General features: G+C 41.5%; 1 protein-coding gene across 3 annotated transcripts in view; it reads right to left on the bottom strand.

The window, feature by feature from the left end:
• Positions 1-14,770, bottom strand: part of ADCY10 (adenylate cyclase 10) — a 104,600-nt gene that overhangs the window by 50,264 nt on the left and 39,566 nt on the right. For all 3 annotated transcript variants that reach the window (XM_003258821.3, XM_004089823.3, XM_003258820.4), the window contains 4 exons: positions 12,838-12,893; positions 9,074-9,227; positions 1,665-1,857; positions 599-685 (listed from right to left, as the gene is read on the bottom strand). In XM_003258821.3, the coding sequence (XP_003258869.1) occupies positions 599-685; positions 1,665-1,857; positions 9,074-9,227; positions 12,838-12,893 (490 nt within the window). The remainder of the gene's footprint in view (positions 1-598; positions 686-1,664; positions 1,858-9,073; positions 9,228-12,837; positions 12,894-14,770) is intronic.

The following is a 14,770-nucleotide window of genomic DNA, read 5'->3' as shown; positions in this document are numbered from 1 at the left end:
AGAGAGGTGGGGACTGAAATATAAATTTGGTGATCAATATATAGCAGACAGTCATGATATTACTGGGAGAGAGAGAGCTAACACTTGTTGAGTGTTTCTTATGAAAGAGGCACTGTTCTAAATGTTTCTACATATAATCTAGTCATTTAAACTTACATCCCAGTGAGCTACGTACTATTATTTTCCTCCATTTGATAGATGATAAAGCAGAAACATAGAGAGGATAAGTCACTGCTCGAGGTTGCTCAGGTAGCAAGTGATAGGCCTGGGGGTTCAAACCTCAGTGGTCTGACTACAGAGCCTGCATATGTAACCACTTTGGTACATTATATCTCAACAAAGGATGAAAAAATGAGTGCTGAGAGACGCCAGACTCCTAGGAGTAATGTTAAGGGACTCTTTTCAAGGCATCTAAATTCTAAACAGAACTTTAGCTTGAAGTTTGGAAGGATGGAAGAGAACGAAGCACTTTAGGATAAAGCCTTCACATACTTCAAAAGCCTCTTGCCAATGCGGTCTGAACTCCTCAAACCACCTGGCTTTGTGGTGATTTGCCCAGTTTTCTTCCCCCTACTTCTTGACCCACAGATGCTCTTACCCGCTTCAACATCTTCATAAACAATATTTCCAATTGTTTTTGCTTTTTCAAGGTTCTCATCCTGGAAATCTCCTGAGAAATGGGGAACTGTACAAAGAATTACGAGAATATTGAGTATGGGAAAATAGCAAAGGGAACTACTGGCTGTGCAACTTTGGGCAAAACACTTAACTATTCTGTGTCTTAAAATCCTCATGTGTTAGATAAGTGGTCCCAACCTTTTTGGCACCAGGGACCAGTTTTGTGGAAAATAATTTTTTTCATGAACTGGGGCAGGAGGGGATGATTTTGGGATAATTCAGGTGCATTACATTTATTGTGCACTTTGCTTCTATTATTATTACATTGTAATATATCATGAAATAATTATACAACTCACCGTAATGTAGATAGAATCAGTGGGAGCCCTGAGCTTGTTTCCTTGCAACTAGATGGTCCCATCTGAGGCTGATGGGAGCCAGTGACAGATCATCAGGCATTAGATTCTCATAAGGAGCATGGAACCTAGATCCCTTGCATGCACAGTTCACAATAGGGTTCATGCTCCTATGAGACTCTAATGCTGCTGCTGATCTGACAGGAGGAGCTTAGGTGGTAATGTGAGCAATGGGGAGTGGCTATAAATAGAGATGAAGCTTCACTTGCTCACCCACTGGTTACCTCCTGCTGTGTGGTCTGGTTTCTAACAGGCCATGGACTAGTACCAGGGGTTGAGGACCCTTGTGTTAGATAATTCAGGAAAAGACAGGGCATAGTCTGCACTGGCATCACTTGTAGGAACAGAGTGACTTTGTGTCCCAGAGTAGCTAGTATAGCTATGATAGAAAGGTAAGAAAAAAATTAGTCAGCAGGTGGCCATTTGGATTTTCTTGAGTATGGTATTTCAAGATACCTCTAATATGTCAAGAATGTGGATGCACATCCAAAGAGGATTGGGAGCCATTTACTCACCATCTGGATACTCCAGATATACAGACCAAAGAGATGCTAAGTCACAATGCACCAGAGAGGAGTTGCTGTGCCTGCCCATGGCTATTTGTGCAGAAGTATAATACTAGCTAGTTACCTGAACATGGAAAATGTCATTAAGAAGACAGTAGAACTTTTCATCCAACAGTGTCATGACTTTATTTCGAAGGTTGGTCTGTCGTTCTTTATAATGTTTACAAGTGACCAGGCCTAGGACATTGGCCATGAGCATCTGGATGGTATAGAAAGTTTGATGGAAGCTGATCTTAGTCAATGAAATGGCAATAATCCTGTTTGTGAGAAAATCAAGAATCAGAAATTTTTAAATATATATTTTTGAAAATAATAAAGTTTGAAGGAAAGCTCTGTCTTCTCATATTCAGCTGTAATGATGGAGATTTTCCAAGCTATCTTGCAATGGTTCTTTATTGCTGCTTCTGATATACTCCCTCTTCTCCCGTTCCTAAGCCCTGATTAATTTAACCTAGCTAATTCTCTCCTTTCTAGTCCTACTGCTACCCTATACTACCACAATAGCAAGCCACTACCCCCATCCAGGTCATGACCCTCTGACTGGGAGCTCCTATTGCCTAATGGCATGAACCCAGGCCTCCTTTCTGTGACACACAAGACTTTCCAAAGCCTCATTCTATCCTTTCTTGCCACTCTCTGCCTAGCAATCTACCCTTCACCAACAGCAAGCAGGTGACAGTTCCCTGCACACCCAGAGCTGTTTCTCCTCTCCATGCCTTTGCTTATGCTGTATCCTCAGCACACTTCTCATTGCCCCTCATTTGAGTTCATCTTAAGTCTCAGCTCAGATGTAGCCTCCTAGAAACTGTCATCAATGTCCCAAGGTTGGCTACATACCCTTTCTTCTCTGAACTTCCACAATTCTCTATTGCATGACTCTATCATTGCCCTCACTACATTCAACTTTTAATGTTATCTGATACGGTTTGGCTCTGTGTCCTCACCCAAATCTCATCCTGAATTGTAATCCCCGAGTGTCAGGGGAGAGACCTGTTGGGAAGTGATTGGATCATGAGGGCGGTTCCCCCCATGCTGTTCTCATGATAGTGAGGGAGTTCTCATGAGATTTGATGGTTTAAAGTTTGGCACTTCCTCCTTTGCTCGCTGTCTCCATGTAAGACACACCTTGCTTCCCCTTTGCCTTCTGTCATGATTATAATTTCCCTGAGGCCTCCCCAGCCATGTGGAACTGTGAGTCAATTAAACCTCTTTTGTTTATAAATTACCCAGTCTCAGGTAGTTCCTTATAGCAACGTGAAAACGACTAACACATTATCTCTCTCGTCCTCTTCTGTGAGAGCTCCTTGAGGGCAGAGAGCAGACTTTATTGATATTCAGGGCTTTGGCACTTGTTGACACATGTCCCCACAAAATTCATATGTTAAATTCTTAGCCTCTAGGACTTCAAAGTGTGACCTTATTTGAAAAGAGAGTTGTTGCAGATACAATTAGTCAAGATGAGATCATGCTGGAGTAGGGTGGGCCTCTAATCCAATATAACTGATGCCCTTATAACAAGGAGAAATTTGGACACAAACAACACACAGGGAGAATGCCATGTGAGATGAAGGCAGTGATTAGAGTGATGCTTCTACAAGCCGTCTTTGGAACACCAAAGATTGCCAGCAACCAGCAGAAGCTAGCAGGTGGGCGTGAAACAGATTCTTCCTCATGGTCCCCAGAAGAAAAGATGCCTTGATCTCAGACTCCTACCCCCGAGAACTATGAGACAAATTTCTGTTGTAAGCCATCCATTTGTAGTACTTTTTTACAGAGGCCCTGGCTAATGAATAGAGCACTTAGTAGTTCCTGAACATAGTAGGAACTCAATAAATGATTGAATACATGAATAAACAAATGTCTTCTGACTGTTGTGAACTATCCCTTCAGCAATGGTAAAGATATTTTAAAACTGGCCTTTCTCAGGCCTAACTTTAATGTGGGATAGAGATACAGCTAAGAATATTATAAGATTAACAAGCATTTTCCCCTCATACTGTTTAGGTTAGATGGGGAAAGGATATGAGACACCATCATTATTGTCCTGGTCATCATCACTGTTATTGAATACCATACTATCTACTTCCATGAGGAAGTAGAATGGATTGTCCCAAAGATAGCCCTCATAATATTCCTTATATGAAAATAAATAAACAACATGAGACAAGTATATTAGATCTGTCTTCCAGGGAAAAATCCAAAGACCTCTTATTCTCTATCCCCAGTCTCAGGACTAAATGGTTTGAACTAGTGATTCCCTGTTAAGGGAAGAGACAGACCCTCTCATATTGTTTTATATTGTTTTATACTCAGAAAAGGAAAGAGAAGTGAAACTAAAGGCAGGTAGCCCGGCGCCTAGGAACCAGACCCGAAACCAGGCCTGGGCCTGCCTGACCTAAGCCCGGTAGTTAAAATTTGACCCCTGACCTAGCAACTGTTGTTATCTATAGATTCCAGACATTGTATGGAAGGACATTGTATGGAAGGACATTGTGAAATCTCCCCTTCTGTTCTGTTTCACTGTGACCACCGATGCTTGCAGCCCCTGTCACATACCCCCTGGCTTGCCCAATCGATCACGACCCTCTCACACGGACCCCCTTAGAGTTGTGAGCCCTTAAAAGGGACAGAAGTTGAGCATCTGATGAGCTTGGATTCTGAGACGCTAGCCTGCCGATTCTCCCAGCTGATTAAAGCCACTCCCTTCACTATCTCAGTGTCTGAGGGGTTTTGTCTGCAGCTCATCCTGCTACATTTCTTGGTTCGCTGACCGGGAAGCGAGGTGATTAATGGATGGTCGAGGCAGCTTCTTAGGCACCTTTAGCCTGCCCTGTGAAACATCCCTGCTGGGGACTCCAACCAGCCGGAGCGACGGAGCGACGCGGATCCTGAGAGCGCTCCCGGGAAGGCATTTGCCCCGGTGGGACACCTCGCCAGAGCAGTGTGTGGCAGGCCCCCGTGGAGGATCAACGCAGTGGCTGAACACCGGGAAGGAACTGGCACTTGGAGTCCAGACAACTAAAACTTGGTAAGACTAGTCTTTGGAACTTGCGCACTCCATTTGAGTGGAAGCGTGGCCTGATCACCCACGGCATGCCTTTATCAGCACATTGGTTTTGGTTTTGACTTGGTTTCAATTGCTTGACAGGACTGGTCCTTGGAACTTGCGCACTCCATTTGAGTGGAAGCGTGGCCTGGTCACCCACGGTGTGCCTGTACCGGCACTTTGGTTTCTGTTTTCGACTTGACTTGGATTGCTTGATACTTTGGTTTTGGTTTTGACCTGGCTTGGATTTCTGGATACTCTGATTTTGGTTTTGATTTTGGTTTGGTGTAAACTGCAAAAGTGTGTGTGTGCCCTTTTTACCTGTTTTTTGTTTTGTGGTGTGCATGTGGTGTGAGAATGGTGTTTTGTCTTGAAGAAACATGGGTCAGGCACAAATAAGCCCATCCTACTAGAAACTATGTTAAAAAATTTCAAGAAAGGATTTAAGGGAGATTACGGTGCTACTATGACACCAGAAAAACTTAGAACTTTGTGTAAAATAGACTGGCCAGCATTAGAGGTGGGTTGGCCATCAGAAGGAAGCCTAGACAAGGAAGCCTTGTTTCAAAGGTATGGCACAAGGTAACCTGTAAGCCAAGGCACCCAGACCAGTTTCTGTACATAGACAATCACAGCTGGTTTTAGACCCCCTTCCATCCCACAGTAGTCAAGAGAGGCAGAAAGAGAGGAAGAAACAGAGGCAAAAGGAAAGTCAGAGAGAGAGAGGGAGAGAGAGAGACAGAAAGTCAAAGAGAGAAAGAAAAATAGAAAGAGAAATATACAAGTAGTTAAGAAAAAAAACAGTATACCCTATTCCCTTTAAAAGCTAAGGTAAATTTAAAACCTAAAATTGATAATTAACCCTGTAACACTCTAATACCTCTTTGTTGTCAGTGTAAACAAGGGCATATCCCGAAAGCACTGAGGCCTTCCTATCAAAAATCCTTAACCCAGTAACCCACGGATGGCCCAGATGCATTCAATCTGTAGCAGCAGCTGTTTTGCTAACAGAAAAAAAAAAAAAAAGGCTGGGGAAGGCAAAATTTATGTAAAAAGAGTGTTATATGGTAAATTCTTGTCTTGAAATAAATTAACTGTTGTTTAAAGAAAGAAATGTTTGTAATAAGTCGGAAAGTTGAGACATGTCGAGGAATTGTCTGCGAAAGTCGTGGAAAAAAAGTTATAAAAAAATTTATGCAAAAAATATTGTATAATTTCGATCTCCTGACCTCATGATCCGCCACTGCACTCCAGCCTGGGTGAAACAGCGAGACTCCGTCTCAAAAACAAAAACAAAAACAAAAAAAAAAAAAAAAAAAAAAAAATTGTATAATTTAAAAGTAATAAGGCTTCCTGAGTACTGTTGAAGAAACAGTTTATGTGCAAGGTGCATAAGAAAAGTAAAATATATTTTTGGTAAAAAGATTAGAAGGAGGCATAAGAATGTGGATTTTTACCTACATTAAAAGATTAAAAAAATTATTGTTTTGAAAGTTTAAGCAAGTTTTAAAACGTTAATTATAAAAAAAAATTCTGTGTGTAAACATATTAGCTAAAGATAAAAAGGTATCATCCAGTTTTTCTGTGAACTGGACATTAAAGTAAAAACGAAACAGGTTTTTCTTAAAGCACCAACCCGTTCTTTAACAAAAATTATAAAAGGTTAAAAAGAGTCTGTAAAAACTTACCTTATGGTCAAACATGAAAAATTGGATAAATATGTCTACAAGGTTTTATTAAAATTAAGTTTAACATTAATAACACACTAATATAAAGGTAAAATTTAGCTTATCTTGTATTAAAATCATACAAGAAGCAATATTAAATATAAAATGGTGTTTAGCTTTCTTTGGTCTAAAAACTAATAAAAATAGGTCCTAAAGGAAACATTCATTTTACTAGAGGATCACAGAAGTTAAAGACTTAAAACAAACTTTGGCAATTAAGACAGCATACCAAGATGCAAATGCCTGGTTGAAATGGATCAAATATTCCATCTGCACGTTAAACAAAAGCAATTGTTATGCTTGTGCACATGGCAGGCCAGAGGCCCTGATTGTCCCCCTTCCACTTAGGTGGTCCTCCAGTCGACCAGGCATGGGCTGCATGGTAGCTCTTTTCCAGGATTCTACAGCCTGGAGTAATAAGTCATGCCAAGCTCTCTCTGCTATCCCTGTGGGTCAGCCCCCGAGGGCCATCCAGCCTCCGTCTCCCAACACTAAGTTCACTTCGTGTCTCTCACAACAGGGAGGAAACTTAGGATTCCTTAGAGACCTGAAGGGATGCGATGAGCTTAAGAATTTTCAAGAGCTTATCAATCAGTCAGCCCTTGTTCATCCCCGAGCAGATGTGTGGTGGTATTGTGGTGGACCTTTACTGGGCACTCTGCCGAATAACTGGAGTGGCACTTATACTTTAGTCCATTTAGCTATCCCTTTCACCCTGGCATTTCATCAACCAGAGGGAGAAAAAATAAGACATCGTAAAGCGAGAGAAGCCCCCTTATAGGTCTTTCGACTCTCACGTCCATTTAGACGCAATTGGAGTCCCACGAGGAATACCAGATCAATTTAAAGCTTGAAATCAAATAGCTACAAAATTTAAGTCAATATTTTAGTGAATGACAGTTAATAAAAATGTAAATTAGATAAATTATATCTACTACAACCAACAGCAACAAGCTTTTCATGAGTTAAAAGAAAAACTCAGGTCGGCCCCAGCCCTGGGGCTACCTGACCTGACGAAACTTTGTACACTCTATGGGCGTGGTGGCGGGCGCCTGTAGTCCCAGCTACTCGGAGAGGCTGAGACAGGAGAATGGCGTGAACCCGGGAGGCGGAGCTTGCAGTGAGCCGAGATTGCGCCACTGCACTCCAGCCTGGGCGACAGAGCGAGACTCCGTCTCAAAAAAAAAAAAGGATGATGAATGACTACCTAAAAAATTATACAATACTATAGGCCTGCCACTTAGACACAAGACAGCTCATGGGTATACCAGACCTCCATTTACGTGCTCAACCAAATCATACGGTTGCAAGCTGTTTTAGAAATCATCACTAATAAAACCAGTCAAGCCTTGACTATTCTGGCCCGGCAAGAAACTCAGATAAGAAATGCTATCTATCAAAATAGATTGGCTCTCGACTACTTGCTAGCAGGCAAAAGCGAGGTCTATAAAAAATTTAACCTTACTAATTACTGTCTACACATAGATAATCAAAGGCAAGTAGTTAAAGACATAGTTAAAAATATGACAAAACTGGCACATATGCCCGTACAAGTGTAGCACGGATTCGACCCTGAAGCCATGTTTAGAAGGTGGTTCCCAGCACTAGAAGGATTTAAAACTCTTATAATAGGAGTTGTAATAGTAATAGAAACCTGCTTACTGCTCCCTTGTTTGCTACCTGTACTTCTTCAAATGATAAAAAGCTTCATTGCTACTTTAGTTCACCAAATGCTTCAGCACAAGTGTACTATATGAATCACTATCAATCTATTGCACAAGAAGGCATAAGTAGCAAAAATAAGAGTGAGAACTCCCACTAATAAAAAGTGAGCATCTCAAAGGGGAGAAATGAGGGAAGAGAGAGACCCTCTCATATTGTTTTATATTGTTTTATACTCAGAAAAGGACAGAGAAGCGAAACTAAAGGCAGGTAGCCCAGCGCCTAAGAACCAGACCCGAAACCAAGGAACCAGACCCGAAACCAGGCCTGGGCCTGCCTGACCTAAGCCTGGTAGTTAAAATTCAACCCCTGACCTAGCAACTGTTGTTATCTATAGATTCCAGACATTGTATGGAAGGACATTGTGAAATCTCCCGTTCTGTTCTGTTTCACTGTGACCACCGGTGCTCACAGCCCCCATCACGTACCCCCTGGCTTGCTCAATTGATCACGACCCTCTCATGTGGACCCCCTTAGAGTTGTGAGCCCTTAAAAGGGCAGAAGTTGAGCACCTGACGAGCTCAGATTTTGAGACGCTAGCCTGTCGATTCTCCCAGCTGATTAAAGCCACTCCTTTCACTATCTCCGTGTCTGAGGGGTTTTATCTGCAGCTCATCCTGCTACACTGTCAGCTAGCTGGATAAACTTAAGTGTTTGTTCTGCAGACCAAATCTAACCCTGATCTCAACATCTATGCCAATTGTTCTTGATCTCTCTGAATGTTGGGATTACCTAGGAAACTTTAAATAACCAAGCCCTACCTGGCATTAAATCAGGATATCCATGGGTCAGCCCAGTTTCTCTTTTTCTTAGCTCTATATGTTTATTATTAGTTATCTATTTAGCACAAGGGTCATGGCATCCAATAATTGTAGGTTATAGATAATTCACATAAAGCAAGTTATAGGAAGGAGAGGAGCATCAAAATAAATCAGGATTATATGGGTTCACACAGAACAATCATTCCAAGACACTCACCTGTGGTTCTTACCTTGGGCCAGGTACTCAATTTTCCTAAGTATCTGGCTTTTTCCATATCCCGGTAATCCCTCATACATTAAGACTTGGCTGCTGTTAGATATCAAAAATTTCTTCATAGTACACATGAAGTAGTTGATCTCTTTATTACGTCCTGTTATTTTTAGTTTTAAAAAAGGGCAAACTCAATCAACATAAAATAGTCTAGAGATATAAAAAGGCACATAGAAACACTCCTTCTAAAAATATCCTTGAGCCAGGCACTGTGGCTCACTCCTGTAATCCCAGCACTTTGGGAGGCCAAGATTCAAGTGTAGACATTTAATAAAAAGAAGCTAAGTGCTTTGCTTGGTAATATACATTTCTGAGTATGGCTTAGTGAGAACTACTTAGCAGACTGTATTGCTTCTTTTGGGTGAAATATTCCCTTTCTGAAAATGCATTTGAACCTCAATTTTGTGAGATGTTTTGTGTTTTTCTTTGGCCTGAATGAAGCTCACATAGGAACTCAGAAGATGAGGCTTAAAAGGCTGCATAGCTGCACACCAACATGGCACATGTATATATATGTAACAAACCTGCACGTTGTGCACATGTACCCTAGAACTTAAAGTATAATAATAATAAAAAAAAATAAAGTTTCCAGGCCAGGCGCAGTGGTTCACACCTGTAATCCCAGCACTTTGGGAGGCCGAGGCAGGCAGATCCCCTGAGGTCAGGAGTTCGAGACCAGCCTCCACATGGAGAAACCCCGTCTCTACTAAAAACACAAAATTAGCCAGGCATGGTGGTGCATGCCTGTAATCCCAGCTACTTGGGAGACTGAGGCAGAAGAATTGCTTGAACCTGGGAGGCAGAGGTTGCGGTAAGCCAAGATCGCGCCATTGCACTCCAGCCTGGGCAGCAAGAGTGAAACTCCCTCTCAAAAAAAAAAAAAATAAATAAAGTTCCCTAAGGAAGCTTAAAAAAAAAAAAAAGGCTGCATAGCTGACTCTTCCAGCTCTCTGTGTTCTATTCATACAGAACACCTACAGGTAGAACCTTTTGGATTGTCTTTAGCTGGATTCTAAAATGAGGTTGTCTCCTTAACTTGAAATGCATGCACCTTGTTTCTATCTAAGCAAAGCCTCAATATCGGGGACTGTTGTATGCAGTTTTTACCCTAAAAAGCCACTATTTATTTATTATAGTTTTGTTGTCAACCATGTTGTTGCAATTTCATTTACAGCAGCCCTTGTAAAAGAAAGGCATTTCCCATGCTGCTAGCCTCTGACAATCTGTGTTTGGTTATAGCTTGAAGGAAAGGTATGTGGGCCTGATATTTATGTCATACTGGTGGAATCAGGGCAAAAAGGCAACTAGATCAGACTGAGAAATATACACATAGGCTGCGTGCAGTGGCTCACGCCTATAATCCCAGCACTTTGGGAGGCCAAGGCGGGCAGATCACAAGATCAGGAGTTCAAGACCAGCCTGGCCAATATGGTGAAACCCCGTCTCTACTAAAAATACAAAATTTAGCTGAGTGTGGTGGTGTGCACCTGTAATCCCAGCTACTTGGGAGGCTGAGGCAGAAGAATCGCTTGAACCCGGGACGCAGAGGTTGCAGTGAGCTGAGATCGCGCCACTGCACTCCAGCCTGGGTGACAGAGTGAGACTCTGTCTCAAAAAAAAAAAAAAAAAAGAAAGAAACATACACATAATGTGTTCTAATGTGACTGTCATGTTGGGTCTGCAATCTTGTAGAAAGAAGGTTAGGATTCTGTTGCTGTCAATTACTAAAATAAGTATATCCTAGGATGAAAAGTAAGGCCTCAGAGGAGGATGAGAGTGGGTATTCCTTCTCTCTAGCTTCAGGAGTTTTGGAATCTGGACTTAAATGAAATGATTGGCTTGAAGACCCTGAAAACTACCTGAAAGCAGTGAAAGTGAGGCATTTCTGCTGGCTCAAGTGTTTTTTGCAGTTCTGGAACTGTTGCCTTCCATCAGGCTCTGCTGACACCAAGATTGTGGCCTGATATTTCTCCAAAGTGTGAGACAGAGCCTCCTCTTAATTGCCTTAACACAGGACCAAGATTTAACTTATGATAAGACTTTTGGGGATGTTCGTGTCTGACAGAAGGAAATTACAAGTGCTACTAGAAGTGGCTGCCTTCAGAATCCACAGGTCAATCTTCATTGGGTCTCTTCTCTCATAGGTATATCCCTGCCTCATTTTAGGTCTACTCCCCTGTCTAATCTCGAGTTATCTTTCTTACAATAAGGTCCCTATCACCAGGAATCACAAAAATATCACTTCCAAATGGATTGTAGACTTAAATATAAAAGGTAAAAACAAAATTTCTGAAAAAAATGCTAGAAAAATACCTCCATGATTTTTGGGTAAGGAAAGGTATCTCAAATAGTACACAGAAGCACTAACTATAAAAGACAGGTAAATTTGATTACATTAAAATTAGGAATTCTGTTTATTAAATGCATAATTGAGAGTAAAAAGGCAAACACAGAGTGTGAAAAGTGATATACAGTAGAAACAAATGACAAAGGACCCATCTCTAGAATGTGTAAATAATTCCAAAAGATAATCAAAATACAACCCAGTTGAAAAATAGGTGAAAAATTGTACAGATACTTTAAAAAAAATGTCTGGGCTGGGCACAGTGGCTCACGCCTGTAATCCCAGCACTTTGGGAGGCTGGGGCAGGCAGATCACTTGAAGTTAGGAGTTCAAGACCAGTCTGGCCAACATGGTGAAACCCTATCTCCACTAAAATACAAAAATTAGCTGGGCATGGGGGCAGACACCTGTAATCCCAGCTACTCAGGAGGCTGAGTTATGAGAATCACTTGAACCCAGGAGGTAGAGGTTGTAGTGAGCCAAGATCACTCCATTGTACTCCAGCCTGGGCAACAGAGTGAGACTCTGTCTCAAAATAAACAAATAAATAAATAAATAAATAAATAAATAAGTCCAAATGGCCAATAAACTTATGAAAAAGGAGCTCAACCATATCAGGGAAATACAAATGGAAACCATAATAAGATACTACTATATACCCAACAGAATTATTGAAAGGATAAAGATTGATAAAACTAAGTTGTTGCCAAAGATGAAGAACAGCTGGAACTCTCTTAACATTCTCGGTCGGAATATAAATAAATACAACCATTTTGGAAAACTATTTGGCATCATCGACCAAAATTGCACCCTTTTTCCCAACAATTTCAGTCGTACGTTTTACTCCTACATTGTACTCAACAGAAATGTATACATGCATTCACCAAAAGACTTGTGTAAGAATGTTTATGGCAATATTATTCATAAGAACCAAAAACTGGAAATAACCCAAATGTTGTACAGCAACAGAATGGGTAAATTGTTGTATATTTATAAAAATGGAATACTACATAGTAATGACAGAGAATGAATTACAGCTACACCCAACAATATGGATGAATTATATAACATACCATTGAGTAAGAGAAAGTATATATGAGGTGTATATAATTATACAATGTATGATTCCATCTGTATCAATTTTTTAAACAGGCATAAGTAATCGAGGGTATTAGAAGACTTTGGGGAAAGGAAGAAGGAAAGAGCAATCCTGGTGTATTGCTATTTTTCTATTTCTTAACCTGGAAGATGATTATATTTTCATTTTGTGATAATTCATTAAGCTGCAAACTTATCATTGACGTACTTTTCTGCATGTTTTGTTATAGTTCAACAAAGAAGTTTAAAATCAAGGCCTACTACCTACCCAGCAAAGGGTAATCCTCCTTTCTGTTGCAGATGAGGCACGCCATACCAAACATGCTGAAGAGAAGAACAAAAGAACAGATGCTAGATTCAAAACAGGGAAATATTGAGAGCAAGAGTGATTAGTTCTTAGTTCCCAGAAAGTTTCCTTCTCAATTGCTAACAAGAGTCTATCCCCTGACTCAAGGGTTGCAAACACCAAAAGAAGGAGAAATGAGGAGAAGGTCTGACTTGGTAGTGGAGAATCCAAAGAACTCAGGTAGCATTTGTTTCCATAGCATTTGGCACATTGTTCAATAAATGCTTGTTGAGTCTGCACTGGTAGAGGAAACCCTTTTCTGGGGAGATCAGACACCTGATATATGACCTAATAGACTTCAATGTGGTGCAGAGTCACACATCCTGCAAAGATTCCACCAATTGCTCAATCAATAATAGTGCACCTTTTTTTGGAGCACACGCTATGTGTCTGGGGCAGTTCCAAGTGCTTTGCATGCATCATTTTCTTTAATCCTGACAAAAACACTGTTAAGAAGTACTACTTGGCTGGGCGCAGTGACTCACGCCTGTAATCCCAGCACTTTGGCAGGCCGAGGTGGGCAGATCACGAGATCAGGAGATCGAGACCATCCTGGCTAATACTGTGAAACCCCGTCTCTACCAAAAATACAAAAAGAAATTAGCCAGGCGTGGTGGCGGGCCCTGTAGTCCCAGCTACTCAGGGGGTTGAGGCAGGAGAATGACGTGAACCCAGGAGGGGGAGCTTGCAGTGAGCTGAGATCGCACCACTGCACTCCAGCCTGGGTGACAGAGCGAGACTCCATCTCAAAGAAAAAAAAAAAAAAAGGACTACTGGCCAGGTGCAGTGGCTCATGCTTGTAATCCCAGCATTTTGGGAGGCCGAGGCAGGTGGATCATCTGAGGTCAGGAGTTTGAGACCAGCCTGACCAACATGGTGAAAACCTGACTCTACTAAAAATACAAAAATTAGCTGGGCTTGGTGACGTGCGCCTGTCATCCCAGCTACTCTGGAGGCTGAGACAGGAGAATCACTTGAACCCAAGAGACAGAGGATGCAGTGAGCCAAGATCACACCATTGCATTCCATCCTGGGCAATAAAAGCAAAGCTCCATCTCAAAAAAAAAAAAAAGTACTACTATTATGTTCATTTTGCCAGTGAGGAAATTCAGGCACAAAGAGTTTAGTTGCCCAAGACCCCATAGCAGGTGGTAACACAGGATACTGACAGTATCCAAACATAGGCCAGGGTGCATATGTTTGCTCACTCCATAACACTATCTCTTGAAGAAGCCTTTTAGTCAAAATGGATTATGCCCTTCTCTGAACTGCAATACTACTTTGTTATGCCTCTCTTATAGCATATATCAAAGGTTCCCATGTAACATACAGTTAAGTTTGTATATGTTGGTCTTCCCCACTTGATTGTGAGTTTTCTGGGCAGGAACTAGGCCCTGTTCATGTCTGTATGTGTATTTCTACACTCTTATCTGCAGAGGTGGTACAGAGAAATCATGAGGGGTACAGGCTTTGGGATCAGATAGTCCTGGGTTTGCATAGTAAACTGATTGCATTAATGGCCCCAGTACCTGTGTCTATGTATGCCCTTTGCTATGTAACTTGGCAGAGTCCTCTCATTCTGGACTCAACCTTGTGAATGCTTTTGTCAATGGACTATCACAAACATAAGACATAGGAAGAGGCTTGAAAAATGCTTTTGCATTGGGCCGGCTCTCTTGCTCCTCTAATATTGTCAGGACAAACATGCTGGATGGAAGATGAGACACATAGAGCCAGATTGCCATAGTTATCCCAACTGAGGCCGCTAGGTTGGCTAACAGCCTGTTGAACCCCAGGCACGTGAATAAGCCAAGACAAGATCAACCAAATCCAGCCAAGATCAATTGAACCCCAC

This window comes from Nomascus leucogenys, chromosome 12 (genome assembly GCF_006542625.1).
Source record: "Nomascus leucogenys isolate Asia chromosome 12, Asia_NLE_v1, whole genome shotgun sequence".
NCBI classification, from domain to species: domain Eukaryota; kingdom Metazoa; phylum Chordata; class Mammalia; order Primates; family Hylobatidae; genus Nomascus; species Nomascus leucogenys.
The sequence above is the reverse complement of the archived record's forward strand: the minus strand, read 5'-3'. Positions and strand labels throughout refer to the sequence as shown.